Raw genomic sequence first — 18,043 nt, 5'->3', positions numbered from 1 at the left:
GACGTATTTGGGCGCTCTACTTTGAAATACACCTTTCGAACACCATCCCAAGAAACACTACGATTATCTTCTCTGCACATACCTTTTTTCACGCATTTGCAACACCTTCAACACGACGGTCTATTTGTAGTATATACGCATAACTTTTTTTTAGTGAAACCGAGCGAGCCCGGAGTTGCGCTTTTCTTCTAGGAGTTGGGGTTGATGGCGCGTGTGGGCAAGCAAGAGGTGTGAGGCATTTGACGGGGGTGAAAAGGTGTTTTGGCACGTGGTGCAGGGGTTACCGTGTTACTGAGGAGGTTATGATACGGCATGGCGTTGTGTTTTGGAATTTTTTGGGGGGGTTTGATGTTGTTTCGTTATTAGTCGATATACCATGTTGTTCTTTTTTTACTGTCAAGTTGGGAGATGGAAAGGAGGAAGGCAAAGGTCAAGGAAATTGAACGGATCGGTCGGAATTCGCAACATACAACTGTTGCAAAAAAGGAAAGGTTAGGGAAGGCAAGGAAAGGAAGGATACCCCGTCTCTCGTTCTCTCTCGTTCTACATTTTTCATTCGTGTTTTTTTCTTTCCCCGGAACTTCACTGTGGATTTGAGCTTCCTGCTGGGCTTCGGGATGTTGTGCGAGGGAAAGATTTGGGGTGGATAGGTCAGGACGAGGCATGGCATTTTTACCAGTACTGGCGAGTGCTGGGATACCTCGGAAACAGGGCGCAAACAGGACATGGCCAAGATGCAACATGATGAAGGTTGAGGGGCGGGGAGGGATTTGGGGCATGGAACGGATGGGAAATGGGCGCAGCATTGGGGCCTGCATTGATCATGGCACACAACAAACATTGCGTTGCATTCACCTAAGCGTTGGGATTTTGCGCATGCGTTTGTTTGTAGATGCTACCATAGCTACCGGCCTGTCGACTGTCTTTGATATGTAGGATCCAGTTCAGGACAGAGAGACAGGGACAGCTTTGCCCAGGAAGGCGAGAATTACAGGAACTTTCCAGAGGAAGAAACAAATCGTTCTTCTTAGCCCATCACTTCATGACGTTCCAGATATTGGGCCCTGCTGATTCTTCGTTCTTGTTGAGATAACAAACCAAGGGAAAAAAGAGGACACCGGGTAAGAACGAGTAGTTTGGGGCAACGGCGAACACCCTGCTCGTGACTCAAATGTCGAACTGGCTTGCCTGCTTACTTGAGGAGATTCTCATCATGAAAGCTTTGCATTGTCTCCCTCGTGCCCTTTTTCTTTTCCCATTGAATCTGGCTCTTACGAAACGGATGTTCAAACTTGGCTGAGAACCACTACTGCGGCGTAACATCAGACTACTAGTACCTCACAGGCTTGATAAAAGAGAACGCAAATCCCAAAATTAAGCGATCAGATATGATTTAGAAAATACTGTTAAATATATCATTTCGCTACTTGAAGACGATTCCAGCTCTCTCCCAAGATTAGGCGGCAGACATCAAGAACCCCTGATTTGCTCGCAAACCTTTCTCTCTAAAAGACAGTGTAGAATTGGAAGAATATTTATCCAACAAAACCAGATAGATATCTGGTGTATCACCCAGTGTCAACAGTGACAGCTCCGCTTACGAAGGGGGTGGGCATAGACGTGGACTGGGGTTCGGTGAATGTCTAAATGTTTACTATTTCTGGCATGATGCAAGAGCCTCCCTCGAGTATTTGTCCGTCAACCCCGGAAGACCTGGGGGATTTATCAACATACGAGGGATATCAATAGCTAGGAGCTCTTCATAAACAAGAACCAAACGAACTCGCCCCTGCCCCTAAAATAAAGAAAGCGGGTTCGTGTAACACCATCCATTTAGATCTTTACTACTTCCTTTGCCGACATAAAGGGAATAAAACCAACAATTAGCACCACTGTATACATTTAATCTAGAAACCTACACTTTAAGTCGTCCCAGCTTAAGATATTTTCACCAAAGCTCGGAAGAGATCAACTCCCATTTACTGGCGACTCTCTCGGCTAACCATTGAAGACTGCCCATTCACCCAGCGACCTACCTACCTACCTATCCTCACTGCAAAGCTCATTGATCCCCGGTACTGCTGAAGGCCGCTCAGCTCTCCAACAGCTTCTCCAGCTAAAGAACGAAAACGTCATAGCGTGATTGTGTTGTTGGGTCGGGAGGGGGGCACGAAGCGTCCACCAAAGTTCAGCGCAAGGCCCATTCTCTTGTCGGTTCGGAGGAGGATAGCCAAGCACGTACCCGGCCCTGCCCGGAGATGTTTTCCCACAACAGCCACGGAGAGACAGCTTACTCACTTGGCGGCGCTGGACAACCTACTTAGGCCGGCTAGTCCTTTCAACAAGACCAGCCCACCCGCTCGCTGCTGAAGGCAGCAAGCGCGGCAGCAGCAGCCGTGACAAGGAGAGGGGAGACGATGCTAGATGGACTGCGCGAGAAATGCGAGCCTCTGCTGCATCAAGCGGCACACAATCCGCCATGTTTGACCCTTGTTTCCTCAACTTCAAACGTAGACCTTCGTTTGCTGACCACAATCCCGCTCGGCTGCGGTGCATGGGAACGAACTAGCTCGCCTGCGATGCCTGGGAAAAACCTAACATGGGACTGGAAAAGACATCAGCGCTTACTCACGATGAATGTAGACAAAAATGGAAAATATTGCAGCGCTTGCGTACGAACAAAAAAAATATATAGACAGCAGCGCTCGCTGGCGAAAAAAAAGAAAAAGAGAGCAGCGTTCACTATGGATATCTCAATTATAAGCTCGAATGAACTCTGAAAAAGTTTGGATCAACATAACCCAAATCTAGAACTGCATAAAAGACAAAAAGGTCCCTTCCAAACAGACACCGACCGGGTTATTTGAGAACCAAACACACACATATGACACATATTTTACAGTAATTATTCCTTCTCAACTAGCTAGCCAGCAAACAATATATAACCAGCCCTACAGCCTATAAAAACACCCATCCTCCCCCCCCTCCCCCAAATAATCCCCGCCCACAATGCCATGGTATATAAAAACAATACAAAACAAAACAAAAACAAACAAACCCCCTATCTTACCCCCTAAACGCCATCCCATGCTTTTCCCTTTCCTCATATCCCCCATACCCCCGCCCCCTTCCTCATAATCACTCCAAAACCATCCACTTCCTCACCACCTCCGCCGCCCCCTCCAAATCCCCCAACAAATACCCCATACTCCTCAAATTATACGCCGCCTCCACCCTCAAATCCTCCTCCGCCAACCCCCCCTTCCACCTCTCCTCATCACTCCTATCCACCTTTGGCACCGGCGGCTCCTCCAACACCTTCTTGTAAAACTCCACCGCCACATTCCCCAGCCCAATCAGCGAATACGCCCTCGCCATATTGAAATGCGCCTCCTGCCTCTGTCCCGCACTCCCATTCCTCTCCGCCTCCGCCAGCCTGTCTTCATAGTACCTAAACAAAAAACTGAAGCCTTGGTTGAGGAGATACTGCCTGTTGGTAGCCTGCCTCTTCAAGGCGTAGTGGATGTACGCCAGGCCCGTGGACAGGTTGATGAGGCAGTTTGTGGGATCGATCGAGGCAGCGCGGGCAAAGTAGGACAGGGCGTAGGTGTACGAGGTGGTCGTGAAGAGAATGTGCCCGTAAATAGTGAGCAGGGAGACGTCCAACCCGATCGAATCGTCCTTTTCCCCAGACGGCGATTGCTGCTGTCTCATGACAATGTTGTCCATTGTCTTGATCTGCCTCAAAATGAACTTTTGGGCCGGGCCCGACGTGTACCACGACACGGGCGTCTGGCAGACTCGGCACATAGCCGAGAACATGCGGTAAGAATCCGTGCCTGGGCGGTAATCCCTCATGAAATAGCGGGCAATAGCAACACAGGTTTCTTCGTCGCCAGCGTAGACGGCGCAGGATGCCCAGGCAACGTGGATAAGAAAGGTGTTGTCGATGGATGTCCAGACAACAGAGTCACGGGCGGCGTGGCAGACGGCATAAGCCTCTCTATGCTGACCGGCGCGGACGAGGGCGAAGGCGTAGTTGAGGAAAATATTCAACCACTCCGTGAACGGAATGCCGCGATGTTCTTGGGGAATCTTGAAATGAGGCTTGTTGACGGTAGCCGCAGTAGCCGGGTCCGCACCATCCGCCGGAGCGAGGTTCTGACGCAAACGTTCCTCCATGGCGGCGAGCTTCAAGTTCCTGGCAGGAACAGCCTGCTGGCCACCCTCGGAAGGGTTGACGTATCCCAGGAACTTGATGTATTTGTCCCAAGGATAAAACTGCTTGTAAGCCCGGAAGTCGTCAACCAACGCCTTCGCAGCCGCCATCCACTTGCTCTTGGCCTCCTCATCCCCTAGCAAAGCGTTGCCCTCCATCTCTTGCATGATCTGGTAGTTCTTGGTCGCTTCCTTTGTCTGCTCAATCTCCTGCTGTCTCCTCTTCTCAGCATTGAGCAACCGGCGCGGCACATACTTCGACTTTGGCGCATTTGGATCCCTTGGCTTTCTGGGTTTGCGCGGCCCAGTGTTCTTCCGGGGACCATACGGACCACGTCTCTTTCTTGGTCCCAGCTTCTGCAGGTTCAGGGCCTCATGAACCAGCAAGAAAGCTTCCTCCCTGCCCTCCTGCTCCTGTTCTCCTTCGTACATATTGGCAAGCTGCACGCGAGCCTCGATGTGGTCCTCATCGTCCTCAATCGCAGCAATGAAACATTCTTCAGCGGTCTGCTTCTCCCCCAAAGAGATGTGATATCGACCTTGACAGACCAAGAAGTCCGCATCGATGCTGCTCGTGCCCTCTGTCTCAGCAATGTGCTTGAACAGGTCCAGATACTGCTTCGCCTCCGCAGCCTTGTTCTGATCCAGCAGCGCAAGCGCGATATCCTTCAAGCAGTCCGGGAAGTCCATGAATTCCTCTTGCCTTGTCGGATCAAGCAGCTCCAAATGTCGCCTGGCCTCAGTATCCTGGAACCCCAGTTTGCACCGGTAAACAAACATCTTCGCCCTCAAATCCATGGGCATCCCCAAGCCATAACTCTCTCTCGGAAACTTGCCCGGCACAAAGCCCTGCACTCCCGATCTCCTCTCCTCCCCAATATCCCACTCCCGATCATCATCCCCCATCGGCCCATCATCAAACTGCTCCCAATACGTTTCTTCTCTTCTCCCCGACAACCACCTGGCAATCTCCTTCAGCTCTTTCAACCCCTCCCTCCACAACTCCAACGTCCCAAAGAACTCGAGATAAATTCTCAAATCACTCCACTCAAACCTCCCCTCCTCCGCCTCAAACGTCCCCCTCTCCATCAAATAATCAATCACCTTCCTATACGCTGCCCTCGCAATCCCCGCCCCCTTCTTCAAATCCTTCACATCTAGCGCCACATCCGCAATATTCCTCACCGTCCGAATATTATACGGCCTGTACCCAAGCGCCTTTTGATACTCCCCCAAAGCCCTGCTCTGCTGATTCCCCATCATCATAATCACATCCGCCCTCGCAATCCTCGCCTGGATATGCGTCCTGTCCACCTCCAACGCCTGACTATAACAAGCATACGCTCTCTTCAACGTCTCAATCTTTTCCGCAGTCTGATTCCCCTCCTCATCATCCTCCATCTCGTCCACCCCCTCAAGACAATACTCCGCCGTCGCGATCCACTGCGGCACATCCCTCGGCGTCAAATGCGCAGCCGTAATCCGGCACATCACCGCCTGGGACCGGTTCTCCAGCGCCTCGTGCACCGACGACAGCAACACCCAAGCATGAATAACCTCGGAATTGATCCGGATAATCTCCGAAATCATCGTCATGGTCGCCTCGTAATCCCCCCTCTGAAACGCCTGCTGAGCCAAGTTCAATCGAAACAGGATATCCGGCGAGGGCTTGACCGCCTGTCTCGGACCCTTGACAGTCTTTGACTTGCGCTTGCGTCCCTTGGCGATAATCACACCCCCCTTTGTCTTCTTCTCTCCAGCCGCCGCCACCGACTTGGCAGGGGGATGATAAGGAACACCCGCAGCATCAGCCCTCTGGCGAGCAACGAATTCCTCCTGCTGCTTGTCGAACCTCGCGACTTCGGCAGCGAGCTCCATGGCGTCAGAGTCGACAGACATGTCGCTGACGTCTGACTCCTCGCCATCATCTTCGAGGTGGTCGTCACCAGGAGCGGGGCAGTCTCCCATTTCAGCATCCTGATCTTGCTGCTGAGCTGGGGGGAGAGGTCGGTGGCCCTCGGGGAAGAGAGATGGGTCGAGCATGTCCATGGGGATGCCCCCCAGCCCGGAGGAGAAGGTGTTCATCTTGGATAGTTGTGATGTGTGTAGTCGTGCTTCCTTATCGTGAGTAAAGCGTGGTGGAGGTGAATGAAGAGTAGTGAGATCAACGACTTGCAACAAAACTCGAAACCACTGTCAAAGTCGATGAAAACTTTCTCTCTCTCTGCTCAATCGCGGGGTAACCAGATTAAACGCGTCCCTCGTCCCCCTCCATCCCACCAAATCTTCAATATCCCCCTCCTTCTCACCCACTTGAAGCAGGAACGACGACCCCCTTCTCTCAGCGACTTGCAAGGCTGAAATTTTCCTCTTTTGGTCATGTGTCGAGATATCCAGTAAGGAAGCCCGGCAATGTTGAGAAATCTCAGAAACAGATATTGAGTTTGAAGAGTCTATTACTTCTTGACTGTCGTAAACTTTGGCTGAGAAAGTCGCAAACTTTGAGGATCAAGTTCACACTCTCATGAATAAGAGCAACTCGAAATTCGAGGCTGCAGCTAACCGCACAGTGCGGCGCCATCCAAAAGTTGTGAGCATATGAGGGTTGGACCGTGCATTGTGATGTATTCACGTGATGTAGCACGTGATTGGAGGAACAAGATTTTGGGCATGATTTTGAACGATGGGAGGTTGAATGGGTGGCCCATTGTGGTGGTTGAAAATGGGAATGGCCTTAGCTTCTTCCTCGAGTTTGGTTGCGACTTTGTCATTGGAAAATACGGGCCCAGGGCTGATAATGCTGCTGAAGATGGTATGCTCGTTGGTAGAATAGAATAGTCTAAATATACACCCAAGATATCCCAGTCAGCAGACATGCCCCGTTAACTAGTCACAACACAGCAAACAAGACATTCTCAAGTCTCGACTCAGAAAAACTGATCAATTCACCGCACCAACACCTATAGATATATCAAGGTAGCCTCGCAACACGCTACCCGCCCAAACTACCCCCCAGACCATGTATCTCATCCCGCTCATACAAAAACATATCAACATGTCCAATCGTGCCTCGAGAAAAAGAAAAAAAAGAAAGGATCAGATTCGGCCAAGGAACAGCACCGGCATGTAACGCTTGAGATAGTGCCGCCATATATCCATGTGCTTTTCCCAATCTTCGTGTGAAAAAACCCAAGGCACGAAAAGAATCACTAGTTATTAGCCGTCCCCTCTACACCATGATGTATTCTGTGATGCTTTCGCTCTGCGTGGTGTCTTCGCTGTCTTTCGTCTGCTTCATCTGTTCATTCATGGTCGCCTCGCATCTAGCTCGACAACTTGCCCTCGTTTTTGGCCTCTGCAGAACCAGTTAGCATTGATCTTGTAGTCAGTATAAAAAAACACTTACCCTTGACCTGCTCAAAGACCTTGAGCATCTTGCGTCTAGCACCCAGTGCATTGACGCCGCGCTCCTCCAGTTGCTTGTCGTCCAATTCAATAAGGTCTGTCCATTTCATGTCCTTGAGGTTATCCGTGTACTTGTGCAGACGAAGGCTCCGTAGCCAGCTCGGGATGTCCTGCAAAAGAGTGGGGTCGGTGGGATCCTCAGGGGGCTTCGAGGTGCCTCTCCGACCACGCGGAGAGCGGCCGCGGACCATATCAGAGTGATCAGAGTGGTAACCGCCGCCCTCAAATCCGACCTGAATGTGGGGTGGGAAGTTTGGAGCCAGTCCATTGTTCATAAGCCCAGCCGACCCATCATAGGCGCTCAAGAATCCATTGTTCTGCGGCGAGGCAAATGCCATGGCCGGAACATACGAGTTCTGCAGGGGAACGCCGGGCGAGTTGGGACGAGACCGGTGGTTGACAAAGCCCATGCCCTGTTGCGGCTGCTGAAGGTTCAACATACCATCCCGGCCCAAAGCCATGCCACCGCCATGCTGGCTGACCATGATGGCACCGGGGATGCTGGGAAGACCAGGAGAAAGCGGGTTCTGGCCCGGATCCGGATCATTGGATCGGGCACGACGATACTTGCGCACATCATCCAGCGCGAACCGGTTGTTCACGGTAGAAAGCGCAGCCAGCTTCATGGCTGTGGCGTTGGCCACCATATCGGCGTTGTTACCGCCCTGATTGAAGGTGGGCACCATCGGAGTGTTGACCATGGACGCCCAGTTGCCGCTGGCGGTATAAGGAGAAAGCAGGGGCAAATCACCAACACCCTTGTCACCGGTCGTCAAGGTGGTAGACTGAATGTTGGTGTTTCCAGTGATATTGGGGCGAGGTGAACGAAGAGCACCGCTCGAGGGAGGGGGCTGAACGAACTGGCCCATCGGCGGCTGCCCAGCAGAAGACGATTTGGGCCGGTTCGCATCGTTGGGACCCCAAGGAGAAGCAGGATTCTGTCCGTTGGGGTCCTCGGCGGGGGCCGAGATGGTGGGGGCCGCAAGCGAATTGCGGTTGTCCACAAGGCTGTTGCGGGTGGAGGGGGGCTGGCCCGTCTGCTGAGTGAACTTGGCCTTCTCAGTCGCAATGGCGGCGGCGGCATCGGGAAACATGGCATTGATCGTGCTGGGGTCGAGACCAGACTGACGCTTCGCAGCGGGGCTCGCGCGGGCCATCGAGTTGCGAGCCGAGTCTACATTGAGCTTGCTCATAGCATCGCTCAAGCGGTTGGACATGGGATCTGGAATCAGAGTATTTAATCAGGCACAGTTCAGGTCACACATTCCCCTATTCCGCAATCAAACTCACCTTTGTCAAAGTTGGCGGGGGAAAGAACGCCCGACATGGGGTGGTTCTTTCCCATCTGCTGCAATACCTGGATAAAGAAGCGAATTTGAACCTGGGTGGTTTGCTGAAGGAGGGCGTAGAGAGCCGCAGTACGCTCAGCCTCGCTCAGGACCTGGAACCACTGTTCAATGGCGCTGAGCTCATCCTTGAAGTCCTGGTCCAAGGTGGCAGCAGCCATCTCCTCGAGAGTGTTCTCATACTGGTCGATATCGGCAATCCATTGCTGGGTAAGCTTATCCTGGGGATCCAACTCAGCAGCACCTTGGCCCTGTCCGCCCTGAACCTGACCATAAAAGTCCGACGAGGGGCGGATGCGGGCGGCGGCGGCCTGGTTGCTCAGAGTAGAGATATCGGCAGAGGCACGAAGAGGGTGGGGGTTCGCGCCAACGGCCCTCGAAGAAGGGGGGCGCAGCGATGAGACGTTGGACGCCTCGGGCGTGCTGTTGCGGTTGCTCATAATGTTGGACATATTGAGCATGCTCGCGGAAGCTACCGGTATGCAATTGTCGGCGGCTTAAATATGTTGGAGAAGACTATGGTCCCAAGTCAAGAGAGTGGAAGAATCAGAGTAACTTCTCCAAAGACTGCTCGGTGCCAGTTGCCAGGATGAAACAGAGCTCGCGGCTGCTGATGTATTAGCAGGGTCCTTGTAGATCAGTGGCCCGTGGGGGTGGGCACGGGCAGCCAAGAATTGTTTCGTGATTTTCTCGAAGGAGTTTGCTTTATGCTGTAGGTTTTTTTTGACCACGTCAGACGTACCAAGGGCAGATAAAGATGCGTTCGGCGTGATTAGGTTGTGTGGCTATTAGACTCGGCGTTCGAGCGACTTTCGAAGTCGGGAGCGAAAGAGGGCGATTTTGGAAAAGGCGCGAAAAGACTTTCGAAAGCTCTCCTGCAGTAACCCGCTGGCCTCAAAGGAGGATCGAAATATCGCGAAAGAAGCGGTGTTAGACTGCGCGAGCTGTAGAGACCATGTCAGTAATCGATAATGATACTGGATGCCGTTTGTTTGGTTGTTGAAAGGAAACCAGTGCACTGGGCCTCTTCAGACCCTCGATAAATACTCGAACACAGCCCTCGAAGAAAGAGCGGAGAGGCCAAGGCAAGAAGCAACCAACGGCCGTATTACATGGCAAGCGGTGTGCAGCTTCAAAGGCAGGAGCGCGGGATGAACAACAGACTCCAGCTGTCAGGAGAAAATAGACCCGACGACAAAGCGGAAGGGGGGTGGTTTGTTGCCATCTCGTCCAGTCCATTCTCCGTTGAGGCTGGTGGCCCCCTGAGCAACAGGAACAATAGCAGCCAGAGCACCCCGAGAACAATGCCATCCAATGTCGCAAAGAGCTGGAGAAGTCTTACGTACCCATTAATAAAATAACAACCCGACCAAAAAAGAGGAACCTGGCCCAGCAGCGAGGAAGGTGGTTCCGCAAGGTGAAGGGACGACGACACGACAGGCAGGAAGAGAACCTGATCAGGACTCAGAAGAGGTGGTGGAAAGGGAAGGGAGAGCCAAGAGCTGGCTATAAAGTGTGAGAAAGTCAGCCGTTAGCGCGCTGAGCCTCGCTAACTAATAAAAGCTGGCCGTTGATTCTTGAAACGTCCCTGACCTCCACCCAGCCCCGGCGTTACCGACTGCTTCTCCAGTTCTTCCAAATCCACTAACCCACCAACAATGGAGCGCCCTGTCAGTGGTAAAACATGTCTTTTTCTTGGGGGATTCTTGGGTTGTTTGGGGACACCCCATTCGTACTGTTGACAATCTGCTGGGGGTGGATATCTAGGAGTCTTCCGCATCATCTCCACCATCCACTACATTACCTAGAAATCAACTGACATTGCGCTGTGCATCCATCCACCAGAGCAACCGCAAGCCCCTCAGCGCATTGGACTCCTCGTTGAGCTTCAGCCTTGGGACACAAAAAGGGGTTGCAGTGGAACCCGCTACCTAAACCCCGCCCCCTAACATCACCGTGCCGTTCGCCTCTCTGCACCTCACCCACGGCTGTCGGCTTCCGCAGCCGCCAGGGGTGACACATTCCACATGGGACGACAGGCCACTCTTGTTCCAATGTTCTACTGATCAGATGTGTTGAGAGGTCACAAGACATGTCAAGGTCATCCTGAGCCAGTCTTAGAAAACATGCTGTTTATTTATTGTTGCTAGTGTATCTGGTGTTAGGAACCTGGTGGCAAAAGGATCAGTCTGACATCGTCATACTCGGCCACTCCAAGTCAGAATGTCAAACAAACGGACTATGCAGTAAAGCGGCTCAGTTTGCGATCAGCATCTCGTATCTGCCACTGAGAGCACTCAGAGCAGAGCACTCTGGAGAAGAGCACTCTGGAGAGGAGCACTCTGGAGAAGAGCACTCTGGAGAAGAGCACTCTGGAGAAGAGCATATAAGCGTTGAAATAGCTAGTGGCACACCGTTCCGCAGACCAAGAAAGCAGTTGCCCCTCACCACAGGAGTAGTGCAAAGCTTCCAAATCGTGGAAGTGAGATCGTCATCTGGACATAAGCAAAGGGATCATGTCTGGAAGAAATGTTGACTGGCTTTCATGCACCTTGAGTCTATGTGGCAGACAGAGGTGTTTGGTAATAGCCAGGCATGGGATTTGATCTTGGCACGAAGAATTATCCTTCAGCTAAAAGAGTACGGGTAGTAGACTCAGAGCTGTACACACTAATGCCGTTTTGATATCTCGAGGTTGTGAAGCCCAAGATATCGGGAAGGGGAAGGGGAATGAATGGGTGATGGTGGCCGGTTCGGTCGTTTCGTCATTGGGATGTCTTGCCCGAGAACACATGCTCGTTCATGATGATCTCCCGTCACCACTGATAGCCAAGAGGAGAGCAGCATTGATGGAGGGATGCGCCCCGGCAGGTCCGCCTCTTCCAGAGGCCAATGTATTCCGTTGGTAGATAAAATGACGCCCTAGATAACACCTCGAAAAGCCGGCCCAATAGCGGTGCAAATCAAGTAACCGCAGAATTCCTTCGTAATGATCATGCCCGAAGATGGTCGTCCCTACCCGTGCGCGCTGAAATAGGGAAATTAAGCAGTCTCCCGCTTGCCCTCCTTGAACTCCTTCTGTAGAAATCGTTAGCGGCCGTGTTTCTCGATGAGGGGGTCGTCGGTGTGTGCTCGGAGTGCGTACAAGAGCCTTGGCGGTGCCGTGGAGAGCATGTCTGTGGTTTCTCCGGAACTTGGGGTCGGTACCCTTGAGGGAGGGGTATCTGGAAGTCTTGGGCTTCTTGATACTGCAGTATTATCTCGAGTTAGCCCTCCGTTCGTTCTGCTCTGCTCGGTCGGCGTTCGATTCGTCGTACCCGTTCCGGTGCGCCTTGCGCGACTGGTTGTGCTGAGACGAGTTCTTGGACTCTGGAATCGATTCAGTCAGTATTTCTGTCTCTGAGGACCGGCAGCATTTCGAGAAGTTACGTACTGGCCATTGTGAAGGATGTCGACTCAGATGGTGGACGGTTGCTAAGGTCTGGGAAGTCGGGGTGCAAGGTAGGTGCGTAGCTCTGCACACAAAAAGTGGGAGAAATTTGGATTGCCCTAATCTGGTGGGTGTGGCTCATGCGGGGCTGGAGTGTGTGGCTGCCCCGTGCGTAGCTTTCTTGGCGGGCCCGGACAGCTCCCGCCAACCGCCAAAGGCATGAGCTCATCTCATTGCAACTGCCCAGTTCAACTGATACTTTCACTTTCATGTATGAGGCTTGAGCTTAACATAACACATTGCAATCATTATTCTCAGATATGACCTATCTATATGGCGTTCTTATATACAAAATGTCCCTCTCCTTCGTCCTCTACTCAAGCGCCCCCGCTCATAACATCTCAGGCCTCGCCATGTTGGCGATATGGGTATTCTTCTGTAATTTATGCCGCAATCGGCTTGAACTTTGTTTATTTCACAGTCACAGGTGAAACAAGCTTGGCTGCCGCAGTCAGGTCAGCAGACCTTTTGAGCTGCTTGGAACGCACAAGCTGAATGTAACGGAGGAAAAGAATGAAAAGAAGCTCGACACTGTGAGAATAAGGTCAGTCTCAAAGCATGCAGCATGTCTGGTAATGGAGGGCGAACGCACCGTTCCTTGGTCATCATCAAGATGCCCTGAACCAGCAGGCCCTTGAGAATCTGGGGTCCGATGCCCTTGAAGAGACCCAGAGCTCCTTCGTTCTGGATGATGAACTGCATCACCTCGACGAAGCTCTTGAATGGCTTGCCCTGACGAATCGCTGGCGGCTTAGACTGCAAGCCGACCTTGGCAACGATAAGGGGCTGAGTAACAATAGTGGCGAGAGCCTTGGACATGGCACCGAGGGCTGGGGTAGTGAGATTAGAAATATCCAACATCAAAAGGGGTCATATTCTCGAACTTACCGAATGCCTCCATGGGAGAAAGGTTCTTCTTGCCGGCAAACAGAGTCTCCTTTAACCTTTCATAGGCACCATATGTGATGGACGGGTTGACGACCAGCACCAAACTCGCCTTTAAACCCCTCCACAACCCACAGACGCCATCCTCGCCCTCAATAACCTCCTTCGCAGTGTCGAAGAAACCCTTTCTGTCCTCCTTGTTTTGCGTCTGTTGCCGAGTGGTGATGACTGCGACTGGGATGGTGAAGAGCTGAGCAAGCGCGCCTGCAACAGCACCGATGGAGAGTTCGGTGATGGTCGAGGTGGGCCCCGTGTGCTTGCTGTGCTTGAGGTACAGAGTGCGAACAGTCGAATGCCAGTAGAAGTAGGCAAAGTTGGTAGAAGCGACACCAAGCAGCGATCCAGCCATACCGGCATAGAGACCCTGAATTCCTTCAGCGGAAGCAATCCTGGAGATAGCGTCCCATGATGACTTGTAGTGCGGCTCATCGGAGGCGCCCTCGCCCTTCTCGGAGTTGGCCTTTACTTGCACCTGGAGTTTGGTCTTGACGCTACAGCATGGATGGTAGATTAGCAAATGGATTCCCCAGAACCTCTTGGCCGATCAGGCTGCATATCAAACATACAGATCGAGAGGATACACCAGCGTGTTGGCAAACACAGCACCGGCAGCGCCTGCTGTCGCAAGACCCCAGGGCCCAATTGGGGCGGGCTTTGACTGAGCACCCATTGTGTGATTTCTCGTTTACTCCTTGCACCTCGAAAGAGGGCTCTCCTTACAACCTGAATGCAACTCCTCCGGTGGTTGCGCTGTCGTTCGCGATAAGTGGATACGTCACAAAAAGGTGTATATCGATATCGGCCGGTGGATGATTTCCAGGTGGTTGGCTATCTGCGAATCGCGATGACGGCAGATGGGCTCGGCAAGTAATTCGAATGTTGGGGACGTCCGCCTGCGAGATTGAATGAATAGCAAAACCAGATATACAACACGCACGCAAGGCAATGGCAATGGTGAAGATGACGACGACGACAAAAAAGTGACGACAGGGACACCTCTAATAGGTTATAGGGGGCCTGGCCATGGTATTTACGCTGTAGGCCGCCGAGGTGCATCCGGCAAGTGCGGTCCACCGGCCGCGGGGGACCCAGTGTCTTTTTAGCCCGTGATGTCGATTACCGAACCGGATAACCTCGGTTGGCGATTGTGTGCTCGGGGCAACGCCAATTGAATGCGGCAAACGATACGAGTGCCTGGAAGACGCTCCTCAGCCCCGCATTCCTTCTGTTCTTTATCCCATCGACTTGTCGCTGGCAGGCTGATGAATGCCATTGTTGATTGGGACTTGGCTTCTCAAAACACATGCATTCCACCACCCCCCGGGCCCCGACTCATGGATCACGTTGTAGATGAATCGCTTTGATAAGATCGTGTGGCGCCCCGCACCGGCCTCGGAACCAGCCGACTGGGAGACCCTAGTTCGTCCAGTGCAGCTTGGCGACGGATCAAAAAGAACGAGATGCTTGTTTCGCGATTCGAGATGGGGGACTGCTGATGAGATGTTTCACGGAAGACGGGTTGCGCAGCCGCGGTTTATATGAGGGTAATGGCTTGAGAGAGAACTGCTGTATTTGGAGTCTCAATGCTCAGCCTCAGACGTCCATGATGGATAACCCAGCCACCCCCGCGTGGCTAGTAACTGGTCATCGAGGTACTTACCCCAGAACAGACACTCGGTATCATACCCCACTGGTGCTCGATTATCGGCAGTGAGTAGCAGCGCGTCGAATTGCTCGCAGATCTCGCAGACGGCATCTGTCAGTGGTGATTGGGCGGCCATAGAACATACGATTGAGCCTTGGCGATCGCTACTCAACTAGGACTCGACATTCACTCATATACGCACCCTTTGTCGTCAAACTCCTTGCCCGACTGACTGGTTACACGACTTCACTCTGACAACCAAGTAGCAATGTCAGCGAACTGGAACTCCAGAAGCAGTCCACTAAATAGACAGAATGAGGCGAAAGGGCTGGTGAGACGGACCCTCTTCCTACACACTGCCTGTCATCATGCTCACCAAGAACGTGGCTGATTCCCTAAATAGCAATATGAAGCGCTTCTAATGGACGGGAAGCGGAAGGATGCTTTGAAGCATGCCATCTCTGCTGCCGACTTCTACATGAAGGCCATCCAGAATGGGGCTCCAGGGGTAGACGCTGCTAAACTTCGTAACAAGATCTCATATCTGCTTGAGCTTGGCGAGACCATCAAGGCAAATGAGAAGCAAGCAGGCCTCAGCTCTCGACCTCCTGAGCTCATATCCACCCGCGTCCTTTCCACGTCTGAAAGGACTATTCTATTAAGGTCTTCGAAGCTCCATGGCCTCATCTTTCCGCCTTGGACGGCAGACACCGAATCCAAGGTGTTCTCAGGGACATCCCTCAACCAGAGTCCCGACCCCTATATGTGGGTGCACCATGCGCCGTGCTGCTCTTGACACCTGACCCTGGAAGGTGTTGCTAACTCGTCCTTGTCCAATCGAAAGTGATTCCACGCCTTTTTCTCTCTCTCCCGAGCAGCGGGCCATCTTCTCTGGTTGGAAACGGCCTTTGGAACTGGTGCCCGGGGTCGACGACGGCAATCTGGAATGGATGATGACTGCTGAGAACCCAATCGACCTGGCCCAGGATTTGGCGACGGATTGTTCCGTCGTAGCCAGCTTGTGTGCTGCCTCTCCCCACTTTACCTCGGAGAAGGGTTCTGTAAGAGGATCCGACCGTTCCTGTAATTATCATTCATGCGTACTGATGCTTGTTGGTAGTTGCTTTCCTCGCTCATGTATCCGTTCGACTATGAGCATAAGCGTCCCAAGGTTGTTAAGAATGGCCCATATCTCTTTCGTCTCAACTTTAATGGATGCTGGCGTTCTGTTGCTGTTGATGACCGCCTCCCGGCTACGTCAACGGACCGGACGTTGTACGTGGTGGATCGGCGCAATCCTAAACTATTATGGCCTGCCTTGGTTGAGAAGGCATACCTGAAAATACGCGGGGGCTACGACTTTCCCGGAAGCAACTCCGGCACAGACTTGCATGTCTTGACTGGTTGGATACCAGAACAGATCTTCCTGAAGAGGTGAGATGACTTCTCAGCTAATTAGTGCGTGGTCATGCTAACTGTTCAAAGTGATGACATCGAGCTCGACCAAACCTGGGACAGAATTAAGAAAGGATACGATGATGGAAACGCCATCTTGACGTTGGGGACGGGGAATATCCCACCAGAAGAAGAAGAGGCCCTGGGTTTGGTCAGGGAACATGACTATGCAGTTCTTGACGTACGAAGCGATGGTAACAGTCGTTCATTGCTGATCAAGAACCCTTGGGTTGACAGCCTGGTGTGGACAGGCGTAGGGTCTTCAGCAACCCTCAAGACGCACACCGTGGGATCAAAACCTGAGCACGCAACAAACCAGTTCTGGATGGCCTTTGAGGATGCTCTGCAGCACTTTGACTCTCTCTACGTCAACTGGAACCCAAACCTCTTCCAGTTCCGCCAAGACCACCACTTCAAATGGGACATGCCGGACGCAACAGAAGAGCTGGTCTTCACCAAGAACCCGCAATACAGCGTGGTATCCTCTTCCAACAGCCCCATATGGGTCCTCCTGAGCCGTCACTGGCAAGATGGCGAGCTTGAAATCCTGCGAGAACGAAAAGCCGAGCGAGACCGCCACAACGCTTCCCTCGCTCATGTCTCCAAGCAGCTCGGGTTCATGTCCCTCTCGATCTTTGCCGCCTTCCCGCCCGGTACCCGGCTCCCACTGCCAGAAAACCACCGGTGCCTCCACCAGGGACCCTACGTTGACAGCCCCAACACATTGCTGCGTTACGATCCCACTCCCAACAACCCCCAAACCCTCGTCGTGGCCCAGGGTGAGCTTCCGCTGCCAACATACAACTTCACCCTATCCTTCTTCTCCAACTCGCCCTTGACTATCCGTCAAGCCCCTGAACCGCTCAGCCACAGCGAAACCATCACCGGCGCCTGGAACCGGCGGAATTCAGGCGGCTCGGCGGCTCACCCGTCCTATTTCATCAACCCGCAGTACTCCATCACGCTTCCCCAAACCACCCCTCTGTCCATTTTACTCTCGACAGATGTGAAAGACTTGCCAATTCACATCGCGCTGATCTACTCGTCAAAAAATATAACCAGCATCTCTGGCAGAGATATCCTGGTGTCATCACCGGAATACCAGCGAGGCGCGACGTTTTGCCAGACTCACGGGTCGCAGCCTCTGGCGGCGGGGACGTACACGGTCATCTTGTCTACTTTTGAACCGGGCCAGCTAGGGAAGTTTGTGCTGAGGGTGGCGACGGAGGTGGAAGGGGTGGTGGTGGGGCAGGTGATGTCGTCGCAGGCGGGGAAGCTGAGGTCGGTGTTCCCGGAAGTGGCGGTTTTTAAGAATGGGGAGGAGAGGTTGAGGGGACGCGTGGGGATTGGGAGGTTGACCAGGTTGAGTGTTGTTGCGAGGGCGGCGGTTGCGGGGGGGGAGGCGGGGAATGGAGGGGGAGGACTGAGGATGAAGCTGGAGTTGGGGACGGGAGTGGGGAGGAGAGTGGTTGACAGAGT

At 52.8% G+C, this 18,043-nt stretch overlaps 5 protein-coding genes across 5 annotated transcripts, besides 1 other annotated feature; 1 reads left to right on the top strand and 4 right to left on the bottom strand.

The window, feature by feature from the left end:
* Positions 1-3,138: 3,138 nt before the first annotated feature.
* PODANS_7_5810 (uncharacterized protein) lies at positions 3,139-6,303 on the bottom strand (the record flags this gene model as incomplete). The annotated part of the gene is made up of 1 exon (XM_001907901.1): positions 3,139-6,303. The coding sequence occupies one exon, from the start codon at positions 6,301-6,303 to the stop codon at positions 3,139-3,141; it is 3,165 nt and encodes a 1,054-aa protein (XP_001907936.1).
* A 1,238-nt stretch (positions 6,304-7,541) lies between these two features.
* Positions 7,542-9,490, bottom strand: PODANS_7_5800 (uncharacterized protein; the record flags this gene model as incomplete). Its single annotated transcript, XM_001907900.1, has 3 exons — positions 7,542-7,573; positions 7,625-8,905; positions 8,974-9,490. The coding sequence occupies 3 exons, from the start codon at positions 9,488-9,490 to the stop codon at positions 7,542-7,544; spliced, it is 1,830 nt and encodes a 609-aa protein (XP_001907935.1).
* Positions 9,491-11,558: 2,068 nt separating this feature from the next.
* Positions 11,559-11,708: a repeat region (rgion rpte sur le chromosome 1).
* A 363-nt stretch (positions 11,709-12,071) lies between these two features.
* Positions 12,072-12,469, bottom strand: PODANS_7_5790 (uncharacterized protein; the record flags this gene model as incomplete). Its single annotated transcript, XM_001907899.1, has 4 exons — positions 12,072-12,107; positions 12,175-12,277; positions 12,347-12,398; positions 12,463-12,469. 4 exons carry the CDS (start codon positions 12,467-12,469, stop codon positions 12,072-12,074), a joined length of 198 nt encoding a protein of 65 aa, XP_001907934.1.
* A 460-nt stretch (positions 12,470-12,929) lies between these two features.
* PODANS_7_5780 (uncharacterized protein) lies at positions 12,930-14,134 on the bottom strand (the record flags this gene model as incomplete). Its single annotated transcript, XM_001907898.1, has 4 exons — positions 12,930-13,050; positions 13,112-13,349; positions 13,408-13,955; positions 14,031-14,134. 4 exons carry the CDS (start codon positions 14,132-14,134, stop codon positions 12,930-12,932), a joined length of 1,011 nt encoding a protein of 336 aa, XP_001907933.1.
* A 1,396-nt stretch (positions 14,135-15,530) lies between these two features.
* PODANS_7_5770 (uncharacterized protein) lies at positions 15,531-18,041 on the top strand (the record flags this gene model as incomplete). The annotated part of the gene is made up of 4 exons (XM_001907897.1): positions 15,531-15,832; positions 15,954-16,170; positions 16,230-16,543; positions 16,595-18,041. Coding segments are annotated over 4 exons (2,280 nt in total), but the record flags the coding sequence as incomplete, so codon positions are not given.
* Between the last annotated feature and the right edge of the window lie 2 nt (positions 18,042-18,043).

The sequence above is a fragment of the Podospora anserina genome, chromosome 7 (genome assembly GCF_000226545.1).
Source record: "Podospora anserina S mat+ genomic DNA chromosome 7, supercontig 1".
In the NCBI taxonomy this organism is placed as follows: Eukaryota; Fungi; Ascomycota; class Sordariomycetes; order Sordariales; family Podosporaceae; genus Podospora; species Podospora anserina.
Note: the sequence above shows the minus strand (reverse complement) of the source record. Positions and strands in the feature narration are given on the sequence as shown.